The following is a 23,870-nucleotide window of genomic DNA, read 5'->3' on the forward strand; positions in this document are numbered from 1 at the left end:
AGCACGCACGCTCTAAACCTGCCTTTATGGCAGTAAGTTCCATAACTAATATTCGGTCCTCATGAATAGCATCAATAGTAGCAAAGATGACAACACCACTATAGTTCCGCTCCAAGCAACCGATCCGAATCCGATTCGTTTACACCCCTAGTAGCTTCCTAGGGTGGCTGTTGAGAAGAGTTGCAAAACTCGTTCATATGCGTGTGTGTGAATACATTTTGTTCATTTTTAATATGTAGGGTACAAAGTGTCGGCGATATATTGCCCTATCACTGGGGGCGACACAACTCCCCCCAGTGATACGACATTTACAATATGTCTCGCAAAAAGTTGATTTTTTTGGCAATACATCGCCAAATTCACCATATTTAACAAAATTTCATTCGTTTTTCACCGATTTTTGCCAAAGCGAGTAGAACCTCTACATGCTCGAGGGGTGCTGCCTCCACACCCCCGTGTCCGTCGACAACAGAATGTGAAGCATGAACCATACTTAATATAATTGTATAATGAATTGTAGACTTTAGTATTTTTCTTCACTAGTTGTGTATTTGTGTTCTCTTTGCATATTTACATTAGTTTATATGAGTTTTCAAATTTCCAGTTTTGCCTACATACAGCCGGACATGTGCCAATCAGGAACTCTCTATTAAGCGATGTTTCAAGCCAAAATAAATTTTCTAGTGTGTTTATTGGCCTCAAATTAGATTACATAAGGCCGGGACAGAGCGAAACAAATCGAGATCAAACATAGATCAAACAGGAGTCATAAAAAATTAGATGTTTGGGTGGAATGAAAGGGATCATCCAAAACAGACGCGGAAGAAGGCAAGAAGCTTAAACCGATTTCCCCCCCAAATCCGATCCGTTAGGAAAGGGATGCGATCGAGATTTTTACAACCAAAGGGTATTTCTCGATTCTGAATCGGGGAAATTCAAGTAACCAAACAGGCCCTAACAAAATTCAAGCCAAAATGACCCTAAATACCTTCCGAATTCAGGGGTTGAATTTTCATCGACACCTTGCCAAAAGTCATCTGCAAGATGTCGCGGGATCGGTGGTGTCACCAGCCACCGACGTAGTCCGACATTTTGGACCTTGCGTATACACAATACGGCAAGCACCAGAAGCGTATCAGTTACGCGAAAGACAAGTAGGACCACAAATACGTTTGAAAACAGTTGGTCTCAAGGGAATTTAGTGGGTGACTATTAACCATATTGGAGAGATTCCGTTTCATGAGATCATGAAGCACAATTCTCACACAAGAACACACCACATCAGTGTTTCGATTAAAGGAAAACCAGTCAATGAATGTCGCCTGGTTTTCTTTTGTCTTCCTAACCTTCAATGCGGGAACTCTTCGTCTTTCCAATTTTCTTGCCTGCTTGGTTTGATTATTTTCTCAATTTTTCGCATTAATGTCCATTCCCATTGTGAAAGCCCAATATCATAAATTCGGAAGGTAAGTCCTGATTCCGAATCTTACAACATTCAAAATTGTTTCAATCTCTTGTTTCACAGCTTCTCTTTAACTTTATCGCCATTGTTGTTGCAGCCTGCAAGACCATAGCAGTTACCGAGATCAGCTCTGCATCTGGGTCTTGGCAATGGCAGTTTACAGTGTCCACGTTCCGGCTATCAATGTGGGCATAGGCAGGCCTCCTGGAAATCTCTTCTTTGGGACTCGGAAATGTTTTTTCTCTGCAACACCAGCCGTTCAATTCAAGCGAAAAGGTTTCACCGTTGCTGTGCATGGTACGCTTGTTGCTCCACACAGTCCAACAAATTCAATAGCATCTATGGAGGAGGTTTGGGAATTATCTGCTATGTTTTGCACTGCTTTTTCCTTTATTTTTTATTACTAACGGAAGATTCGTTGTGGACTTTCTTTTGGGGTATTTTGTCGTTTTGCAGCTATTCGAAGCCCTAATAAATAAGGTAGATTTAGCAGAGCACGAAGCTGAGGCCGCTCTTGAGTATCTTTTTAGTGGCAGTAACAAAGCAAGGCTCGGTGCTTTTCTTGTTCTCCTGAGAGCCAAGGGGGAAACGCCTGAAGAAGTGAGCTATCCGTATTTCTTTGTAAATATATGATTACTAGAGCTTGATCGATTCCTTGAACTTTAATCCCACTTTCATTCTTCTGACAAATTCAATGGTTTTGAGACACAGATGGTTGGATTGGCAAGGGCAATATTGAATCACAGCATCGAGGTTAATGGTATACATGGGCCAGCAGTTGACATTGTTGGCACTAATGGAGATGAGGAAAATACAGTTAACATTTCAACTGGAGCCTCTCTTCTTGCTGCAGCTTCGGGCGCAACAGTAGTAAAGATGGTAGCAAAGGTAACACATCTCCTTTTGCACATGATATGGTTTCTTGAAATAGACATCTAGCTGTCTTGTTTGGCTGAAATTAGATAGGAGAAACTAACTTAGAAAAAAAGGGGAAGAAGGATGACATTGTCTTTGATTTGCAGCAAGGAAACAGATCCAGTCCATCTGTTTGTGGAAGTGCAGATGTGTTGGAAAGCTTCGGAGGTATCATTAACTTGGGGGGTCAGGTTGGTATAAAGATTAATTTATTTATGTGTGAGTACGGAAAATATCTCTATATATTTAAAATGTTTGATGAATATGGTGGTTTTTCTATTGCAAAATTCTAAGAGTTGGAACAGCACTTCTCAACAGTTACAAATGACAATGTACTATAAATTTCTTGCAATAACTCTAGGGGAGGTTGAATAATGTTACAAAGGTACACCAGCTTATTGCATCAAAACATAAAAACTCTTAGCTTGTTATTTATTCCCCCAGAAGTACTGATTGATCCTTGAGGTTTGTCAACATACAACATTTACAACAAACGAACCTGGATTCTTGAATCTGGTATTTCTAAAATCAGTTTTGAGAGGATGGGCAAAAAAAGTTGCTTCTGTTGGTTCCCCTTCACAACTTTCTTCATGCATACACCACAACAACAACAACAACAACAAAAACAACAACAATAAGCCTTGTCCCAACTAAATGGGGTCGGCTATATGGATTCTTGCCCTCCAATCAGCTCTGTTCGAGGCCATGCTAGATACAAGGCCTAAGCTATACATATCCTTTCTCACCACTTCTCCTAAGGTTATCTTAGGTCTACCCCTAGCTCTTCTAGTTCCTTCAATATGGATTATCTCACTTCTCCGTACAGGGGCATTTATAGGTCTCTGTTGAACGTGGTCGTGCCACCTCAAACGACTTTCTCGAAGCTTATCACTTATGGGAGCAACTCCCAAACCAACTCTAATATGATCATTTCTTATCTTATCCATCCTAGTTTTGTCACTCATCCATCTTAGCATCCTCATTTCTGCTACATTGAGTTTATCTATATGATTCTTTTTAACAGCCCAACATTCTGCACCATACATCATAGTTGGTCGAACAACGGTCCTATAAAATTTTCCTTTAAGCTTTAATGGAATACGCCGATCACATAAGACCCCGGACGCACATTTCCACTTCATCCACCCTATTTTAATTCTTTGAGAAACCTCATCCTCTAAATCACTGTTTTTACTTATGATTGAACATAGGTACCTAAAACAATCACTCTGAGGAATCTCTTTATCGTCAAGTATCACCACCTCATCATCTGCCCGATCATGACTAAGTTACGAACTAGATATTCTGTCTTCGATCTACTAAGTTTAAAGCCTTTTGATTCCAAAGCTACTCTCCATGATTCTAATTTGGTATTAATCCCCACTTGGGTCTCATCAATCAGCACAATATCATCCGCAAAAATCATACACTAGGGGACCTCATCTTGAATGTCTTTGGTTAATTCATCCATTACTAGTGGAAATAGATATGGGCTTAAAGTTGACCCTTGATGTAGCCCAACTGTTATTGGGAATTCATTATTTTGTCCCCCACCTGTTCTAACATTAATCACCGAACCATCATACATATCTTTAACTATATCTACATATTTACTTGCAACTTTTCTTTTCTCTAGTACTTGCCAAATTAACACTCTAGGGACTCTATCATAAGCTTTTTCTAGGTCAATAAATACCATATGAAGGTCTTTCCTACACTCTCTATACCTTTCCATAAGTCTCCTAATTAGGTAAATAGCCTCCGTTGTAGATCTTCCCAGCATAAACCCAAATTGGTTCTCCGTAACTGTAGTTAAGTGTCTCAAACGGGTTTCAACTATTCTCTCCCATAATTTCATCGTATGACTCATCAATTTAATGCCCCTATAGTTATTACAACTTTGAATATCTCCTTTATTTTTGTAAATTGGAACCATGACGCTTCTCCTCTATTCATCTGTCATTCCCTATGCTCATAATTTTATTAAACAACTTAGTCAACCAAACTAGTCCATGGGTTCCTAAGCTCTTCCATACTTCAATTGGGATTTCATCAGAACCTTGTGTCTTGCCGAGTTTCATCCTCCTTAAAGCTTCTTTTACTTCGAACATCAAAATTCTACGAATATAAGTTCAGACATTGGTGCCTTGGTGAAAGGTGTAATCATCCGAATCATAAGTGCTTGAAGAATGCTCATTTAGTAAACTAGAGAAATAGGTTTCCCATCTTTTCTTAATGTCCTCCTCACAAACTAATACTTTACCATCTCCATTTTTAATACATCTAACATGGTCAAGATCTCTACTCTTCATATCCCTCATCTTAGCTATCATATAAATAGATTTTTTCCCTTCCTTCGTGCCCAACTTATTGTATAACTCTTCATAGTTCGTTTCCCACAATTTTCTTAGCTTCATTTCTATCTAACCTATACCTTTGAAGATCCTCAACATCCTTAGTTCTTTGCCATGTCTTAAAACTAGCTTTTTTATTCCTAATGGCAGCTTGAACCTCACTATCCCACCACCACGTCTCTCTATAAGAATGGAGCTTTCCTTTTGATTCACCTAGGACATCTTTAGCCACCTTCTTAATACACATAGCCATCTCATTCCACATTGCATTGGTATCCCCTTTAAAATCCCATTTTCCTTATTTGACTATTTCATTAACGAAGGATTTAGAGCACTCCCCTTTCAAATTCCACCATCTTATTCTGGGATAATTTACCTTGGACCTTTTATGTGTTCTTGGGACTAAGCACATATCTAAGACCACAAGTCTATGTTGTGCAGTTAAGCTTTCCCCGATAACACCTTGCAATCCTTGCACAACAATCTATCAGTCCTTCTAGTTAGGAAGAAATCTATTTGGCTTCTATGCTGTCCACTTTTGAAGGTAATTAAATGCTCATCTCTCTTTTTGAAGTAAGTATTTATAATAGATAGATCAAAAGCAGTAGCAAAATCTAAAATTGAAATCCCCTCCTCATTCCTTTCTCTAAAACCATATCCTCCATGTACATTCTCATATCCTCTTTGATCTTTTCCAATATGTCCATTTAAATCACCTCCTATGATAATCTTTTCTCCTTGACGAATTCCTTGCATTAATCCATCTATATTTTCCCAAAATTCTAGCTTTAGACTTTCATCTAATCTTACTTGAGGTGCATATGCACAAATTATATTTATGAACTCTTTCTCCATTACAAGCTTGATAGCAATAATCCTATCACCCACTCTTTTAACATCCACCACATCATTTTTTAAATCTTTATCCACTATTATACCCACTCCATTTTTATTTGTTTTATCCCCAATATACCAAAGTTTAAAGTCATCCAACTCTTTGGCTTTTTTATCCTTCCATCTAGTCTCTTGAATACAAGCTACATTAATCATTCTTCTCCTCATAACATCTATCAATTCTAAGCTCTTACCAGTTAAAGATCCTATGTTCCAAGATGCCAATCTAATCCTACGTTTATGGACTAGCTTCTTTACCCGCACTCGTCCACGGCGCGGGAACCCTTGCCTACTTATCACTGCATCCGGGCGCCGATGCGACTTGTCGCTTACAGGGGACGCCCTAGCTAACCCTTGCCCACTTATCACTACACCCGGGCCATAGTGTAGCGCGTCGCTTCTTTTGTCGGGGAACGTCCTAGCATAACTTTTATCATATAAGGTCGAATCCATGAAAAAAGGTTTGGCTAGACTATTTCCGGTGCCGGATGCCGACCTGACGCATCAACCCTCCTCCTTTACCTGGGCTTGGGACCGGCAGCAAAACACTGGTGGAGTTTCTTCATGCATTCACCAAAATAGACTATTTCATCGAGAACCCAAATTGTCAAACCTGCACTACTTATTTTCCAGGTGTAAAATCCTGCTATAGCTAGGTAAGATATATGAGCTTAGCATCCTTTTGTAGTCACAAGCATATTTTGAAATTATAATACATATCAAATGGCATGCTTAAATATAACTTTAGCTTTCTTGGTTGTCAATTGATAATAAAAACATAACACATATTAGTGAATTCACTTTTCTTGATGAGTTCCACAGTCAATACCTAATTGTACCAGATCTGTCATTATACTTTTAAGCTTTCCATTATTGTTCCCACTCATTACTACTCAATGAGGTTATTTTACACAATATCTAGTCCTTAATTTTATAGCCAGTAAATAATAAGCTACAGACTTCATATGAGAGTGCCTAGTGATATGGTTGTTGAAACTACATGAGGTTAATTTGTGGCTATATCAAAGAAAGAAAATAATGAAAATCTAGAGTGAGTCTTCTGAGTATTTTATTTAACCATTTAATGCTTTCTTGTGTTTATCTTGGTGAAGTCTTGTGTTAATTTTGTTCCTGGTCCCCTCCCCTCGTTTTCTAAATTTATTTAAGCCTTTCCTTCTTCCCTTATTTATGATAATAGGGGGTGGAGAACTGTGCAAAACAAGCAGGGGTTGGTTTTATGTTGTCTCCAACTTACCATCCAGCATTGAGAATTATTTGTCCTGTGCTGAAAAAGCTTAAAGTGAAAACTGTGTTCAACATATTGGGTCCTTTGTTGAATCCAGCACGGGTTCCTTTTGCAGTTGTTGGTGTTTACAAGGAAGATTTAGTAAGTTCGACCGTCATTAAATTTAGCATTGCTAGCGTTTCCCCCCCTAAATAAGTTTAACCTATTAACATTTGTTACCTATGTTTAGCTTCTTCTGGCATGCTGACTCTTTTCTAAATCAAGTTCATCAGTATTGATTTCTACTTTTATGTCTTGATACTGTCTGTTTTGTCAGTAATTCAATGGGATGTGTTTTTCTGAATGTGCTTAATGGGCAGCATAATAGGGGGGGGGGGGGGGGGAATGTTCTTGATACAAACTTGCAGTAACCTTCCCTCCCATCAAGAAAACTAGTTTCTTCTAAAGCAAGTTTTTCCAAGTTCAAGGATATAGAAACTAGTTTTTCTTGGAAGAATCATCCCTGTGTTGGCCCTAAGCTGAGCAAGTAGTAGTGTACCACTAAATATCAACCCACTCCCCCTCCCCCCTGTGCCCCCGCGCAGTTTCTTGGTATAAGCTAGTTCTAAAAGCTCCTTTGATATGTCCAATAAGATGATAAGCAGAAAAGTGTGCGCTGAGAGATCTAAGCTTCATAATTTAGCTCTAACTGTGTAATGATATGACTTATTGGTCCTAGTAAGTAATATAAATATGTCAAGCACAAGACATTTGGTTTGCATCAACTCTTTTTGTCCCCCCTTAAAACACAGGTCCAAGCAGCTGGTCCATACTGACCATGCAATCACATTGACTGGGTTATACCAACCATTCAACCTTCACTGAAAGCAACGAAGAGCACTAATCACCCCTTTGTGAGTGGCCCCAAGGGTATGAGGAGTTGCACTCAAGACCTTACACTTCCTTAGGTGATGGTCCCTTGCAAACTCAACAAATCTTGCCTTCACACAAGGTGAACATTTCATAGCTACTGATATGTGACTTGAACTTGAACTGTTGGTTTTGCCCTTGTCTCTACTAAGTATTCTTTCTCATAATTAGGTGAAATGTATGGTATGCAGGATGCTGAAAAAACCTCAAAGAACTAATGATATTATCCCATTCATTACCTAATAAAAGAAAGGCTAAAATGACTTAACCATAATGTGTTTGTTTGAGGGCTTCAAGACAAATCAAATATCAAGAGTTATGATGCAATCTTAGTTGACCTATGGGCTTCTACATTGCTTTCCTTACCTTTAGAAACAGTAGAACTGATTTGTTTTGTGACTCCTAAAAACGACTGAAAATTTGTCCATTTTACCCGTTGAAAATGTAGTCCATTGCTTACCGGTGTTAGGTATCCTGACGATTGCATCAGGTTAAAGCAAGTGAAGCCTGCAAGTATACTTGTCTAGCCTTGCTTAAGCAGCAGGATTGTCCTAGCACTACCTACAAAGGTCTCCTAATGTCAACAGAGTTATGACTTCCATAAAAAAGAGTCTAGTGTCTGTTGAATGGTAAAAGTGGGTTGTCGTAGTTGATTCCATTTATTTGGAATAAGGCTTAGTTGAGTTGATTGGTCCACTTATCGTATGCCGATTATTATTTCTTCCTATATTTCAGCTATCAGTTAGTTATAGCTAATTTTGATTTCTATGTTGTATACTTTTCTATGATATGTTGATATGTTTTAACCGAATGCTCTTTTTTGCAGGTTGAAAAAGTGGCTAAAGCACTACAAAGATTTGGCACGAAGAGAGCATTAGTTGTTTATTCAGGGGGCTTGGATGAAATTAGTCCCCTTGGTATTAGCCCTTTCTTTGTCTGCTTAGATCTTGAACTGCCCTGATGTTTCCATGGCCAGATCTGGTATGTGACAGAAAGAGAACTTACAAACCTATTGTGTTTACTTATACTGTCAGGAGGTTGCTTGGCCCTTGATGTTACCCCTGGGAGGATAGAGAAGTTTTCCTTTGATCCATGTAAGCTTCTTAATTTTCTTGTTTATTTCTTTTCGCACTATTGCCATAAAAAAGTAGTTTCGGTCTTGTTCACAAACCTACAAAACCAATGCATTCCTTTTTTTTACTTTTCATCTTCCGTTTCTACTTGATAGTTCTAAGATTCTGACCAGATCCTGAAATGTAACTGCATGTAGTGGATTTTGGAATGCGACGATGTACACTGGAAGACTTGCAGGGAGGTGGCTTAGACTATAATGCAGAGGCACTGTGGTGTGGTTTGCTCGGGAAGGAAGGACCCATTGCAGATGCATTTGTTAGTCCTCTTGACCAATACTTTTCTTGAACCAAACTGGGGAGGAGGAAAGAAAAAGAAAAAAAGCAACCTTGAATAAAAGTACAAAGGATAAATCTTTACAACATGGAATTTCCACTAGTAGAGTTTGACCTTTACCATCTCAATTTTGATCAGATGGTAGAGAGGTTATTGCATGATTATCTTCTCTTTTTTTCTTCCTGAATTTCTGCTAGCAGAGAGTTGCACTAAAACATATAGTTCACAAACAAGCCTAAGATTTTTACACATGGAAGATATTAGAAAATCCAATAATTGAGATTAAGTACCAACTCTGAGAGATCATTTATCTTTGTGTGCTGAACAATTGAACAGATACTAAATGCGGCAGCAGCTCTCCTAGTGAGTGGGCATGTGAGAAACCTGAGCGAAGGAGTAACCCTTGCTAGAGAAACACAAAGGTCAGGGAAAGCAATCCAGGTTCTTGAGTCTTGGATACGTATCTCCAAGGTAAGTGATCTTGTCTGCCTTGGGTTCTATATTCTGAATTGGTGTTTTGAAAGTTGATCATCATCTTCTTCCCTTTACCTTTAGTTCATGATAATTACAGGTTCAGAGAAGTTTAGAAGAGAAACTTGTGGCTAGATATGGGTTCAGTTTTGAGAGAGTGAAAATCTGATCGTTTTAAAGCTGGAATCCTTTTGAAGATGATGTCAGTTAATGCAGCGTCTAGATATCAATATGATCCTGTACAAGTTGATAAAACTGTAAAGTTGTATATTGATTTTAGACATATTACATCTATACAGAAGGATACAAAGGGAAATATATATAAAAGATCTACTGTACTACAGTGTCCCTATTCCAAGTTTTGCCATTTAACTAGGAGCTTGCAGTTCTGTTATCTGCTTCTATATGCAGTAAACCAGCCAACCTAACTCTCTTCTTCCCCCCCAACACCCAAACAAGAAAAAAGAAAAAAGAAAAAGAAAAAGAAAGACTCACAATGTATCTTGTTGACATTGATTTGTTTAGGGATGTTTTGATTTGAAAATTGACCTTGGAGTGTTATAATATTAGTTTTTTTCTTTTAAGGCTTTTCCACGTAAATTCTTGTATTCTTCTTTTCTCTTATTTGCTGATTGTTCTATTAGGTGGGTTTTTCATAACCCAACATGGAGGAGATCTCTTTCTCTCTCTATGCTGCAACTATCTTCCCTCTTTAATTACATTCATTTACAAGACCAAACCCCGTCAAAAAGTGGCCATTAGTGTTCATGGGCCAAATATTTTTCCTCTGGGAATAACACTATTAATCAATTTAAGTTCCTTAATGTTAAACCCCACAACTTGTTCCTCAACCTTCTTCTGTACAGGTTATTGGAACTCTCTTTCCATCCCTCTTCTGTGTCTGTGAGCTTATTGCTTGGGCTCAAGCCATACAAGTTGCTGATTCACTAGCGAGTGCACAAGTTTTTTTTACTGAGTTCCCACACGAATCCCCTCCATTTTCCACTAGAAAAATGATGGATTTTTCTCAAAATAAAAAATCTTACAACGACTCCCTTCACATTTAACATAATTTGGACACTTTAACCCCCTAACCCCCAAAATCTATCTCACAGCCTACCTACCTTTGAGGGCACAGGGGTAATAGGGATGGAGGATCTGGACTTCATTTAACACCATAATTAACCATAAAAATTCAAATTAAAAATTTTCATATGATCATATTATACCCCTCCCCCCTAAAATGACTATTATGCCCATTATCATTATTTCTATTTTCAAAGTTTTATCATGATCAAAAGGGTTCGTGATAGAGGGTCCTAACACAGTAATAGGTGGACCACAATTGTAACTAAGCTCAAGGCATAAAAAAATAGTCTTATTCACCCCCTCCATTAGGGGAAAAGAATTTTGCGCTCTCTAACAATAATGCAATAGTCGTGGAGATGAAGAAGTTAAATTTGGCCAAAAAAAAAGAGCAATAGTCGTGGAGCTCACCTACAAATGCTTAAAAAAAATAATAATAATAATAAATAAATAAATAAATAAATAGTCCCACGATGTCTTAAATCGGGATCAGCTTCCCTAACGGGAAGCATGACATCTATTCATCACAAATTATAAGAGGCCCATAGGGTTTGGATGATGGATTTTATTTTTATTTATTTTTATGATTTATTATTTTTTATCTATGGGTCCCATATGATTTGTGGTTGAGGAGGGAGATGATCCACACTCATGGGTCTCCTAAAAAACATCCCCTGTGCACAGAAGTCACTGTTGTGTACAGCAGTGCACATATATACCAAATGATTGGCCGAGAAAACAAAGTAAATATAAGACTATTGAGAATTTTTAAAATTAAACTTTTAATCTCAACTAATCATTTGGTAAATAATGCATTGTTGTGCAAAGCAGATGATTTTTTTTTCCTGGCTCCCACCCTATTTTGTGTGTGTGTGTATTTTTTATTTTTCCTAACTCCCACCCTATTTTGTCTGTCTATGTGTGTGTATTTTTTAGGTAAACCTAAAAATTCATTTCTAAAATGGAAATGGACCTAATAAATTTTTAGTAAACCTATAGTCAATGGGAAATTTATTAGGTCAATTTCTGACAAGGAAATGTGTCAGAAATGAACCATCCATTTCTTTGCAAATGTGAGCTGTCTAAACATCACATCAACCTGATAAATTTCCGGTAAACTTATTGTTAATGGGAAATTTATCAGGTACATTTTTGACAAGGAAATGTGTCAGAAATGGACTATCCATTTCTTTGTAGATGTGAGCCATGTGTCCTAACATCACATTAAATGGTTGAAATCAACTTATTGATGTAATTACTAAATGAATTTCGACCATCTGATGCGATGTGGGGACACATAGCACCCATCTGTAAGGAAATGAATGGTACATTTCCAACAAGAAAATGGAACTGATATTGGTCCATTGTGAATGTGTGGTAAATGGTAATGACCCGAATTCTGTAGAAAACTTGATTTGTCAGTCCAAATTACGAGGGATGAACCGATGAAAATGGAGAGGGAAAATTGACAACCAGGATGGATGCTATCGCAGGTTCAGTCTGATATAAACATTGCTTCTCCACATCAAACTGTTCACTCCGTTGCATTTACCCAGCGACGCTCTTCCTGTTATTGAATCTTCAACGGATCTGACAAGTTAGCAATGGCAGCTTTACACATTTCGAGTTTCCATTCGCGCATTCATAGCCCTCCGCGAAATATCTTTGGGACCCAGAAATGTTTCTCCTCTGCACCGCTTGTTCAAATCAAGCGAAGAGGTTTAAGCACTGCGGCGACCTTTACGTCAGGTGCTTTGCGGAGTTCACCAAATTCAATATCATCATTCAAGAAGGTCTGGGAGTTTATCTGCTATGTTTTGCCATGGTTTAGCTTTTCCTTTTATCATTGATTAGTAATGGAAGCCTTCTTTGTCGTCTTTTTGGGGTTTATTATGGTTTTGCAGTTGATTGAATCTCTGATAGATGGGGTAGATTTATCCGAGGATGAAGCCGAAGCCTCTCTTGATTATCTTTTGCAAGACACCAACGAAGCACTTATTAGTGCTTTTCTTGTTCTCTTGAGAGCCAAGGGGGAAACGTTTGAAGAAGTGAGGTTTCCGTATTTTCTTCTGAACATATGATTACTAGAACTTCATGGGTTCCTTGAATTTAACTCCCACTTTAATTCTTTTGACTAATTCAATGTTCTTGAAACAAGATTGTTGGATTGGCAAGGGCAATGATCAGACACAGTCACAGAGTGACAGGTGTAGGTGATGCAGTTGACATCGTTGGAACTGGTGGAGATGGCGCAAATACAGTTAACATCTCAACTGGGGCTTCTATTCTTGCTGCAGCTTCGGGTGCCACGGTTGCAAAGGTGATATATCTCCTTTTGCACAAGATACAATTTCATGGAATTGATGTTCTGTTAAGCTAAAATCTAAAGGGGGAACTAACTAAATTAAAATAAATTAAAGAGGAAGAAGGCTGACATTTCTTTGATTTGCAGCAAGGAAACAGATCTAGCTCTTCTGCTTGTGGAAGTGCAGATGTATTGGAAAGATTGGGCGTTGTCATTGACTTGGGGCCCCTGGTTAGTATAATTATCTTTTCTTTTTATTTTTGAAACCCTGAAAAATAGTTCTATATTTTAAATGTTAGATGATCAATGTATGGTGGTTTTGTATTTAGCATTCTATGAACTAGATCTACACTTCTGGAGAGCTCCAAGAGACAATGCACTGCATTTCTTGTATGAATTATACGGGAGGTTTAACTAAAATTATCAATAAAACAAGGCTACTGCATCAGAACATAAAACTCTAAGCCTTTTTATGTTGTCCATCTGTAACGATTGAACCTCAATATTTGTCAAAACAATATTTAAAACAAACGACCCAGGTTGTTGGATTCTCATGATACTTGAAACAGTTTCAAAAGGGGGTCCAATTTAATGGAATGTAACAATAAAATGTATGGGTTGCCCCCCCCCCCCCCCCTTGCAACTAAAGTTGTTAATACAAAAAAAAAAAAAAAAAAAAAAAAAAAAAAAACTATTTTACCCAGAACCCCAAGAATGGATTTCAAACCTGTGCCACTTATGTTCCAGGAGTAAATTCCTGATATACCCATATAAAGTAAACCTGGGTAACATATTTAAACTTGGCATTAATGTGTCATCACAAGCATATTTTGGAATTATATTACATATTAAATATATGGCAAGCTTAGATACAATGTTAGATATATTGGTTATCTGTTAATGATAACAACATAACAAATATTAGTGAATTCATTCCCTGATGAAATCAACAGTTATGTCTAACTGTACCAGATCTGTCATAATATACATTAAGCTTCCACAGTGTCTCTTCTCACTTCTGCTCAATGAGGTTATCTCACACAATATCTAGTCCTAGCAAGTAAATAATAAGTGACGGACTTCATATGAGACTGCTTAGCAGTAAGGTTCTTGAAACTATGTAAGGGGAGTTTGTGGCTATATCAGAAAAGAAAATAGGGACGCTCTAAAGTGAACCTTTTGAATGTCTTCTTGTGTTAAGTTTAGCTGAAATTTAATGTTTTCCCCACTCCCCTCCCCAACCAAACCCAACCCCAAATTTTGGAAATTTTATCTTAAGCATTTTTTTCTTCCTTTGTATAATGACACTAGGGGGTGGAGAACTGTGTAAAAATGGCAGGCATTGGTTTCATGATGGCTCCAAAGTACCACCCAGCAATGAAAATTGTTGGTCCTGTGAGGAAGCAGCTTAAAGTGAAAACTGTGTTCAATATCTTGGGTCCGTTGTTGAATCCGGCACGGGTACCTTTTGCAGTTGTTGGTGTTTACAAGGAAGGTTTAGTAAGTTCTACCCACAATGAGATATAGCATTACCCCCCCCCCCCCCTTTTTATTCTCGTGTCTTTTTAACCTATTATCATTAGTTAGTAGTCACCCAACATGCAGCTTGTTCTGGCATGTTGGCTCCTTTCTGGGTGAAGTTCATAAATATTGGTTTCTACTTTTATCTCTTGATACTGTCTGCTTTGTCACTCGTTCAGTAGGTTATATCTTTTCCTATGTGCATATGGGCACCACAAATGGGTTTTTTTTTTTTTTTTGGGGTTTGGGGGGGGGGGGGGGGATGTTATGGGTACAAACTGCAGAATTCATTCCTCCCGAAAAGAAAGTATCTTGGAATGAAAGTTGATCCAAGTCCAAGGATGCAGAACAATTTTTCTTTGGAAGAATCATCCCTGTGTTGACCCTGAGATGAGTAAGTAATACTATAGCAATAAATATCAAACCCCTCCCACAATAGAAATGCCTATTTCCCCTTAGGTTTCTTGGTATAAATCTAACAAAAGCTCCTTTGATATGTTTAATAAGATGATAAGCTGAAGAAGCATGCTCCTAGAGATTTAAGTATCTAGTTTAGGTCAAATTGTGTAATAATACAGACTTATTGGCCTTAATAAGTAAAAAAGAATACCACAAAGCACAGAACATTTGGTTTGCATGGATAAGTCTTGTCATCACACATGTACATTTCCTGGCAGCTGATATATGACTTAAATTGTTTGTTTTGCCCTCTACTAAATGCACTTTCCCATCATGAGGGGAAATGTCTGCTATGCAAGACAAACCCTTGATCCTACCCGTGGAGCCACGCATAGCTTTCCAGAACAGCTATTGTTGTGGACTCCCTCAAGTTGAAGAACATGTTCTTGGGAAAGAACCCTCCCTTTCTAAAGTCTCTTTGCTTGCAAGGGGAATGGATCTCACTTGAACCTCTACCCTATGTCTTGCCTTATTGTAGTGCAAGAAAACCGGATGAACGAGTTGAAAAGCAAAAATTCTTATTCATCCGTCTAGGAGTGAAAGCCCTGTATTCATATAAAGGAGAAGAGGGTCAGGGGTGAGTTGTAGCATGCAGATAGGGCATTGAGAAAAACTAAAAGGACTAAATGAAATTGTCTAATTTGTTACCGAGTAAACCGAAGGCTAAAATGACTAGGCATAATATGTTGGTTTCAGGGCTTCAAGAGTAACCTTAGCTAAAGTATGGGCTTCTTCATTATTTTCCTTGCCATTTAGAAATGTTACGTCACTCCTCAGAATTATTGAAGTGAAACTTTGCCCATTTTAATGGTTGAAAATGGACAGCCCATCGCATACCAATGTTAGGTATGCTGAGGATAGCATCAGGTCAAAAGGTTAAGGTGTATGAAGCCTGTTCAAAAATCCCGTGTCTATTGAATGGTAAGATGGGATTGACGTACTTGATATTTTGATTCCATAAAGTTGGGATAAGGCTCAGTAGATTTTTCCATCTAAGTATGTTGATTTTTTATTTCTTAATATTTCAGGCATAAGTAGCAGCTTATTCTGGTTCTTTGTAATGTTTTTTTCCATGCTGTATTTTAAGGGAAGACTATTTTTTGCGTAGGTTGAAAAAATGGCTAAAGCACTACAAAGATTTGGCATGAAGAGAGCATTAGTTGTTCATTCGGAGGGCTTAGACGAAATGAGCCCCCTTGGTATTAGCTCTTTCTTTTTCTGCTTAAATCTTGAATTTACCTGATGTTTCCTTGGCCTATTTGTCTTTCTTCAAATTCTGGTATGCAACAGAAAGAGAACTTACAAACCTATTGTATTTTACCTATGTTGTCAGGAGGTGGCTTGGTCCTTGATGTTACGCCTGGAAGAATAGAGAAGTTTTCTTTTGATCCATGTAAATTTCTTGTTTATTTCATTTCACAATATAACCATGAATAGAGTAGTTTTGGTCTTGTCCAAAAGCTACAAATATCATACCATGCATTTTAAGGTTTTCATCTCTTGCTTGCACTCCATGGTTCTAAACTTCTAATCAGATTCTAAAACAAACTGCATGCAGTGGATTTTGGAATACAAAGATGTACACTAGAAGACTTGCGAGGAGGTGGCCCTGAGTATAATGCAGAGGCAATGAAGCGTGTGCTATTGGGGGAGAAGGGACCCATGGCAGACGCGTTTGTAAGTCTTCTTGAACAATGTGTTAATTGAAATGAATTTGGAAGATGGGAAAAGAAACCCTGAATATCAGATGGTATTACAGAGTTTCTCTCGCAATTCCTGCTAGTAGATTTTGTCGAAGGAGCAGTGAGTTACATTGAAGAATATAATTCAAGTACCAAAAATAAAAATCTTTTACACCAGAAAGATTGTAGAAAATGGATTAGTTGGGTTTCTGGTGCACATACCTCTTAGCGATCATTTCTCTTGGTGTCCTGAACACTTGGAACAGATACTAAATGCAGCAGCAGCTCTCTTAGTGAGTGGGCAAGTGAGCAGCCTGAGTGAAGGAGTAACCCTGGCTAGAGAAACACATCACTCTGGGAAAGCTATCCAGGTTCTTGAGTCCTGGATAAGTATCTCCAAGGTAAGTGATCTTGTCTGCTTTGGGATCTCTACTTGGGACTTGGGTCTGTTGAGATTGATCATCATCTACCCTTTGCCTTTCGTCATGACAATCACAGGTTCAGAGAGAGATAGAAGAGAGATACAATGGTGGGGGTTCAGCGTCTTGAGGGTGACAACATGATGGCGTTAAAGCTGGAAATCTGCGGAAGATGATAGAAGTTAATGCAAGGGGGTAGAAATCAATGTCATCCTGTACAGGTCACCCAACAGATTCCAGAAGAATTAAACTCAGAAGGTACGTGGAGGAAGACCATAACTGTACCCTGCCTTGATTCCCGACTCCCATGATGGGCCACATTAACTGGGGCTTGCTTTTATGAGTTTTATATCTGCTTCTTCTATCTCCAACAAACCAATGTACCTCTTGACGTTGAAGTTTTCTTGGGTTTATAAAAGTTTGCTATGATTTCTAGTTGACCCCTAATAATCTCCATTTCTTCCTCTTTCCCCTGGCAAATTTTCATATGATCCCACAAAAAGATGACTGTAGAGGCCTGTGGGAGCGTGTTTGGTAATGTTTTTAGAAAACATTTTTGATGTTCTTATCCTCTTTGGAAATAGAATAGAAGAACATGTTAGAGGCATTTGTTAAAACGGTTCGTTATTTTGTTATTTAAGAATGGACCGGTCAGAATTAGTTTTTGATAAACTCATTTAAATTACCAAAAAACAGAAACATAAATAATAAAATTGATCATGATTGAAACCTTAAAAACACTAATTCTAATAATGTTCTAGAAATATTTTCAGAATGAATTTATCTAACACCCATTTTCCAGCAAAAAAAAGGTCTTTTAGCACAGAAATATTAAAGAATGGTTTTGCATAAGAATTGGTCTCTTAGAATGGAAACTTTATCTAATTCATACTTACCTAATGCCAGCTGCCAAACATCTTCATGTTACTGGTTTTAAGGCCTTCAAACTTGAAGAATGCTGTCTTTTCACCAACCTTCTTTAATAGCTGCCAAGTGCCAACCACCAGAAGCCCCAAAAGGGCCAAAACCTCAAATCATCAGATTAGTGTAGTAAATCTGAAGGCCTTACCTTCAGAGCCGCCCATGATTTTCAGCCCATCAACACACTAGGAGATGGTCCAGCGAGCCAGTCCGGAGCCCAGACGAACTTGGGCTAGGCTGGGCTGAGATGGGCTTTTCAGCCCACTTATGATTGTTTATGATTCAACTATCTAATATTCCATATGTTGTAACCAAAGGTTAGAAAGCAATTTTTATTCTTATTTTTTTATAATCAAATGGTCATGGCTATCTTCTTCGAGTAATTTTAAAATAATATGAAAGTGGTTCATTGCAACCTTTTAAGCAGTGGATGACGCAATCACATTAGTGTGATCACAAATGTAATCAGGTTTAAACTTATAGACACAAACTCTAATCCCTAATTAGTTACTAAGTAATCGTGTTAAAAAAGTTTGGTTGATTTAATTACCAATTATTTTTAATTCTTACACCTCTTTTTTTAGTACAATACTATTTTTTTTATTTTAAAGAAAACTACAACACTATTTAACATCATATATTCATTAAAAAAAGAAAAAAAAAAAGGCATCATGATGCGAGTAGAACAAAAAAAACAATGCTTTACATGACTTTCGCAGTTTCGCTAAATGTAGTAGTCTAAACATCATTTTTATTATAATAATAAATAGTTGAGAAGTAACATGTTATGATTTTTTTTTTTTTTGGGGGGGGGGGGTTTGAAAAAAAGGAGATGAAGTCTCTTGTGCAGCCCGCTACGCAATGTTTGGACTTTCGAGTTCAACTTATGCAAGTATTAGCCTTGTGAACTACCAGCACAAGCGTTGGCTCCATCAATGTAGTCTCACTAGAGGACTAGTATAGTCCTCAAAAGCCGGTAGTGATCCCATGCTCAAGCCAAAGAACACATAGCCTAAAGGGTGAAACAGAGGAGCAGAGGTGATTCGAACTTGAAATATGGGAGCTACCAAACAGTGTGCTTGAGACAACTAGACCACTACCCCTGGTGGTGCAACATGTTATGATGTCAATATTAAGAGGTTGGACAATTTATATGAAATGAAGGAAGAAAATGTTAACGATGATTCCGTTTTCTTGTATTGCAAATTATAAATAACTATAGTTGTGCTTCTGGTACCATCATATATGACCCATCCTATAATAAGGAACGAAAAAGCTATTAGTCCTCACCGAGTAGGTCAATTGCTGAAGCTCAAAACATGTAAAGTAGAATGAATTGGAAAAAGTATGATGTAACTGTTGGAATATGCTTTTTGAGCATGAGTGAATGAAAATCATTCATTATGGAGAGTTTGTGGAAAGAAGTACATGAAATAACTATGGATTATTGGGTGTTTCATTTCCTAAGGATAGTTCATGAATGGAAGGTTATGAGACTTTTTATTTTCCAAGGGATTTCCCATTTGCCTAGCATTGTTCATGAATGGAGGGTTATGAAACTTTTTATTTCCCAAGGAACTTTTCATTTCCCTAGCTTTGTTTATAAATGACCAAAGCTCTTGATTTCCCAAACCAAATTCATTAAGTTTGGTTGTAATTGACAAGGATTTTTCATTTTTCAAGCTTGTTAATGAGACAAAGACTTTCTTCTATAAATTGGGATCCCCCCTTGATGAAGATATGTTTTTGGGTTTTTCTCTTTTGATTTAAGAATAATGTTGTGAAGGTCTTCTTAATGTTTTGTGAAGTTTGTCAATGGTTTGAGTAGTTTTTTCGTTTTGAATCTTGCGGTGATAGAAGGAAGATACATATCAAGTTCATCGTAGCGGTCTACTTTGTGCTAAGTTTCGTCGTTATATCCTGGGAGACAGACGTCCATTAGATCCTCAAGCACACTTTGAAGAGGACGAATCTGTTTAAAAGAAAAACATCTGATGTGCCTCAATGATTCTTCCTCTTTATTCTATTACTTCTGGTTCATGTTCTTTTTGGATGTATTTCAATTTCCATGTTAATAGTATTGATATATTCTTTTGTTTGTTGTCATCTAATTTCTCCTGATTTACTATATATTTGACCAACAATAACACATAACAGCAAGTGAGCAAACTTCCATGTTTTTTTTTTTTGGTAAAAGCAAACTTCCATGTCGTGCATTGGAACACAAGTGACAAACAAATTGTGCCAAAAATCAAGATAGAAAGAAAGAGATGGAATTCTAATTATATCGGTCCATCAACTGCTTTATCAACTGGTTTGGTAGTTCCTATGTCCCACGTTCGAATCCTTTTTGTTCCTCTTTTTTTTACATTGGGCAGTTGTGTGCTCTTCGGCCTAGGCATGTGGTCACTACCGACTTTTGTGGATTATATTAGACCTCCAGTGGGGCTACACTGACACGGTCAATGCTTGCACTAGTAGTTCACAGAGCTAATGCTTACATAGGTCAAACTTGAAAGTCTAAACATTGCCTAGCGGGGGCACAAGTAATGAAGCAGGGAAAATTTTGAAAAATCCTGCGATTAGGCTTTTGGGTAGTCCTGCCATCAAGTTTGGCTGCCAAGGAACGAGGCAAAATAGGGGTTTGGGATCGAGTGAGCCATGGGTTTAATTTTGTAAATTTGTAAATAGTAAATCCTTGAATGTAAAATTAAAAACTAATATTTATATATGTACTCCCACCTTTTGATATTACACCAGTGCATGTCATTCCAAAGTGTTGAACAAATCTTGTGAAGCTCATAGGGAAGAAGAGCCTTGGTGTTGTCTATGCCCTCAGGAATCCACCAGCAGAAACTAGCATCTTGTGGCACTTTGAGAATGCGAGCTAGTACCTAAGTGGAGAATTGGATTTTAGTCTCCCAGACCCATGTCTTGATGACCAACCACCACACCTCTTCTTAGTGTCAATGTTCTTCAAACACACATGGGAATAATCCTCTCTCAACACCAGTCTCTCTCAGATTTGTTACAGAGGGTTCACATGTCAAATTACAAAGCATTCTCCACCTCTCACCAAGTCGTTTGGACAGCTCATGCATGATCCAACCTTATTTTGGACCATTGGAAGAAATCTACATTATGCAATTTGAACTTGTCCTGGTATTCAATTTATAGTAAATAAAGTCTATCAATTCATGCATTGCTCAACTGTTAATCAATGAACTAGTGTTTAGCCAACCTGCAATGTCTCAAAGGGCACTTTGGATCATGATTTGATGTTTTTAGAGCTACATAAACTACAATTCTCACTTGTTGGATCATGATTTGGATCATGATTTGCTGTCCTAGTGATTGCAAGCCAAAAGGAGGATGTGCAATTTTTCATCGTAGTAATTCGATCTCCTAGGGCTCTAGTAAAGAAGCTACCATTGCATACTCTAGTATTGAAGTTGAATATAGGGCTCTTGCCAACACCATTGTTGAACTAGATTCTCATGAAATAAAGCAAGTACATATCAACAAGTTTCTTTTATTATAGTGAATGAAGGAGATCTTCACTCAACGAATAACTTATCTTCTCTAACTCTCTTTTATTACAGGAAATGAAGGAGGTCTTCATTTCAGAAATTTATTTTTTTTCCTGAAACTATTATGGTAAAAAATTTGTTACATCATCTTTTTAGTTTGACTATAGAGGGAGGCAGAGAAAAAGTCAACTAAGCACAAAAAACTTTTCCTCCCTTCAGAAAATTCTTGCAGATCTGCAACCAAAATTTCCTATCTGGTTCCACAAGCTCCAATCTTGATTTTACATGCTCAGCAAATTCTTTCTGCAGAAAAATCAAATAAGAAAATAAGTTTCTCCTTAAAAAAGGAATGAATCATGCTAATGAAGTAGCATAGAATAAGTGGTTACTTACCTTTATGGAGTAGTTGTTAGTAAGACGATCAATTATATTACATAAAATGTCTTTGGTGTACTCAGGATGGCCTTGAATGCCTAATACATGGTGGTCAAGAACAAACATCTCCACTCCAGTCTGGTCAGAGAAAGCAATCACTTTGGCACCCAAAGGAACCTCTCTTACCTGTTCCGTTGAGTTAAATCTTATTAGTAGCTATAAAAGTTCTAGATTGATATGAAATGAGATAATAATTGAACTTATATAAATCTAGGAAATTAAAGGAATTGTATTTAGTTTTAAACAAGGAAATGTGAAGTCAAGAGCTTGAAATCGCATGCCAACCCACTTTCATTTTTGACAATATTTGGTGTTTTAGAAGTGGATTTGCTGATTTTATTTATTTATTTAGGTAACTCTGCGGTTTTAGAGTCGGTCAATTATATATTGACGTCTTGACCCTTGACCTAATAAGTAGTCAATCCGAGGAAGGTCAAGAATAAGGAAACGAAGTTGAATGCTGCGCATAAATGCGCACACCTGCTATCTACGGTTGAGATTGAATTCTCGACCAAGATTTCAATCTCGACTTTCTGTTTCGCAAGTAAGTAAAAAGTGAAACACACACTCGACCACAAGCAGCACAAAATTGCGCAGGACTAAAGTCGAACCACAATAATCAAGGCCATACACCTTAGAATATTTGGAGCTGTGCACATACGCACAATTGAGAGCGAGAGAGGGGGAGAGCAAGGCTATGTACCTCATCTTGGTGACACTCAATAATGGTGAGAGTGGATGGAATCTCCTGTAGGCCATCAAAGATGCTACAGGGCGGCAACTCCCCTACCATGTTGACTTCCCTTAACCCAAGATCCCATCCACCACAAGCTCTGTCAACCTTGCCACCCAGTGCTCGGCACAATACCTAGTCAATGAAACAAGCAAAATTAACACACCAAGATGTAAATGCCAAGAAGAGGAAGAGGTGAACTCTACGAGAAAGTAGAAGAATTAGGTCATTAATGAAATCCTATACAAAACAGTACCTGATGGCCAAAGCATATCCCCAATACCTTCTTCCCCATGGAGTCCAGTTTACGCAGCAGACAGCAAAGCTTCAAGATCCATGAGTCATTTCCATAAGCATCAAAAGGACTACCACTGATTACAAAACCATGATACTTATCAAGATCATCAAAGTCAGGGAACACTCCATCCACAATACTGAACATATCCCATGTTTCGCCTTCGTCTGCAAATGCATTCAGAAACACATTGAAGTACCCACCGTACACTTTTTTCACATAGTCTGAGTCTCTAGCAGCCATCAGTAAAGCATATCTCTTTTCCCCAGCAGCTTCCATCCTCAAGAAACAGAAAAGAAACAAATTAAACAGAAATGGACAGGAATAGAAGCTATAGACTTGTGTAGAGAAAGGATTCAGAATTAACGTTCGAATTGATGTGATAAAGATCCTGAACGAGGTGGTATTTATAGAAGTGATGTACATGCATGACCCAGTTTAGTTTCCTCAGTTGTTTCTGCCGTCGCCTGTAACTTGGTATACATAGTCGACTTTTTCTTTCATTCTCTTTTCCTAAATAATGTGAACACGAACCACCTCAGGTTGGCCTCTTTATCAAATCGTCATCTGTTACTCATTCTTGGTGTTTAATCGACTAATTTTGAAAAGATAGATTTGAATCCGTCGTCCTATTTCAGTCAATTTTTATATTTTAATTGACAATATATAATATCTTAACAGAAAAGGTCCGACCGTGGAAGAACTGATGGTGGTGGAAAAAACTTCATCTTTCCTCTTTAGCAGATGTGGAAGAAAAAACTTGGTCTTCCTTCGGTTTTACATTTTTTTTTCCCTCACCTAAACAAGGGAAAATTTCTTGGTTTGC

At 37.8% G+C, this 23,870-nt stretch overlaps 3 protein-coding genes across 4 annotated transcripts; 2 read left to right on the top strand and 1 right to left on the bottom strand.

The window, feature by feature from the left end:
- The first annotated feature begins 1,216 nt into the window (after positions 1 to 1,216).
- LOC149007068 (anthranilate phosphoribosyltransferase, chloroplastic-like) lies at positions 1,217 to 10,396 on the top strand. 2 transcript variants are annotated; one of them, XM_089166122.1, is made up of 11 exons: positions 1,217 to 1,466; positions 1,560 to 1,812; positions 1,919 to 2,062; positions 2,174 to 2,350; positions 2,485 to 2,568; positions 6,824 to 7,012; positions 8,607 to 8,697; positions 8,815 to 8,874; positions 9,051 to 9,169; positions 9,524 to 9,658; positions 9,759 to 10,396. In XM_089166122.1, the coding sequence occupies exons 1-11, from the start codon at positions 1,423 to 1,425 to the stop codon at positions 9,825 to 9,827; spliced, it is 1,365 nt and encodes a 454-aa protein (XP_089022248.1). In that variant the 5' UTR covers positions 1,217 to 1,422; the 3' UTR covers positions 9,828 to 10,396. The 2 variants fall into 2 exon arrangements, with proteins under 2 accessions (XP_089022248.1, XP_089022249.1); XM_089166123.1 differs by lacking the exon at positions 6,824 to 7,012.
- Positions 10,397 to 12,322: 1,926 nt separating this feature from the next.
- Positions 12,323 to 17,717, top strand: LOC149007069 (anthranilate phosphoribosyltransferase, chloroplastic-like). Its single transcript, XM_089166553.1, has 10 exons — positions 12,323 to 12,537; positions 12,649 to 12,792; positions 12,903 to 13,064; positions 13,197 to 13,280; positions 14,361 to 14,549; positions 16,138 to 16,228; positions 16,363 to 16,422; positions 16,588 to 16,706; positions 16,978 to 17,112; positions 17,210 to 17,717. Exons 1-10 carry the CDS (start codon positions 12,349 to 12,351, stop codon positions 17,258 to 17,260), a joined length of 1,224 nt encoding a protein of 407 aa, XP_089022679.1. The 5' UTR covers positions 12,323 to 12,348; the 3' UTR covers positions 17,261 to 17,717.
- A 3,427-nt stretch (positions 17,718 to 21,144) lies between these two features.
- Positions 21,145 to 23,399, bottom strand: LOC149007070 (gamma-glutamyl peptidase 5-like). Its single transcript, XM_089167012.1, has 5 exons — positions 23,006 to 23,399; positions 22,720 to 22,884; positions 21,975 to 22,142; positions 21,786 to 21,884; positions 21,145 to 21,210 (listed from the first exon to the last, which is right to left on the bottom strand). Exons 1-5 carry the CDS (start codon positions 23,321 to 23,323, stop codon positions 21,145 to 21,147), a joined length of 816 nt encoding a protein of 271 aa, XP_089023138.1. The 5' UTR covers positions 23,324 to 23,399.
- Between the last annotated feature and the right edge of the window lie 471 nt (positions 23,400 to 23,870).

Source organism: Hakea prostrata, chromosome 8 (genome assembly GCF_041222555.1).
Source record: "Hakea prostrata isolate BN-2017 chromosome 8, UWA_Hpros_2, whole genome shotgun sequence".
NCBI lineage: Eukaryota > Viridiplantae > Streptophyta > Magnoliopsida > Proteales > Proteaceae > Hakea > Hakea prostrata.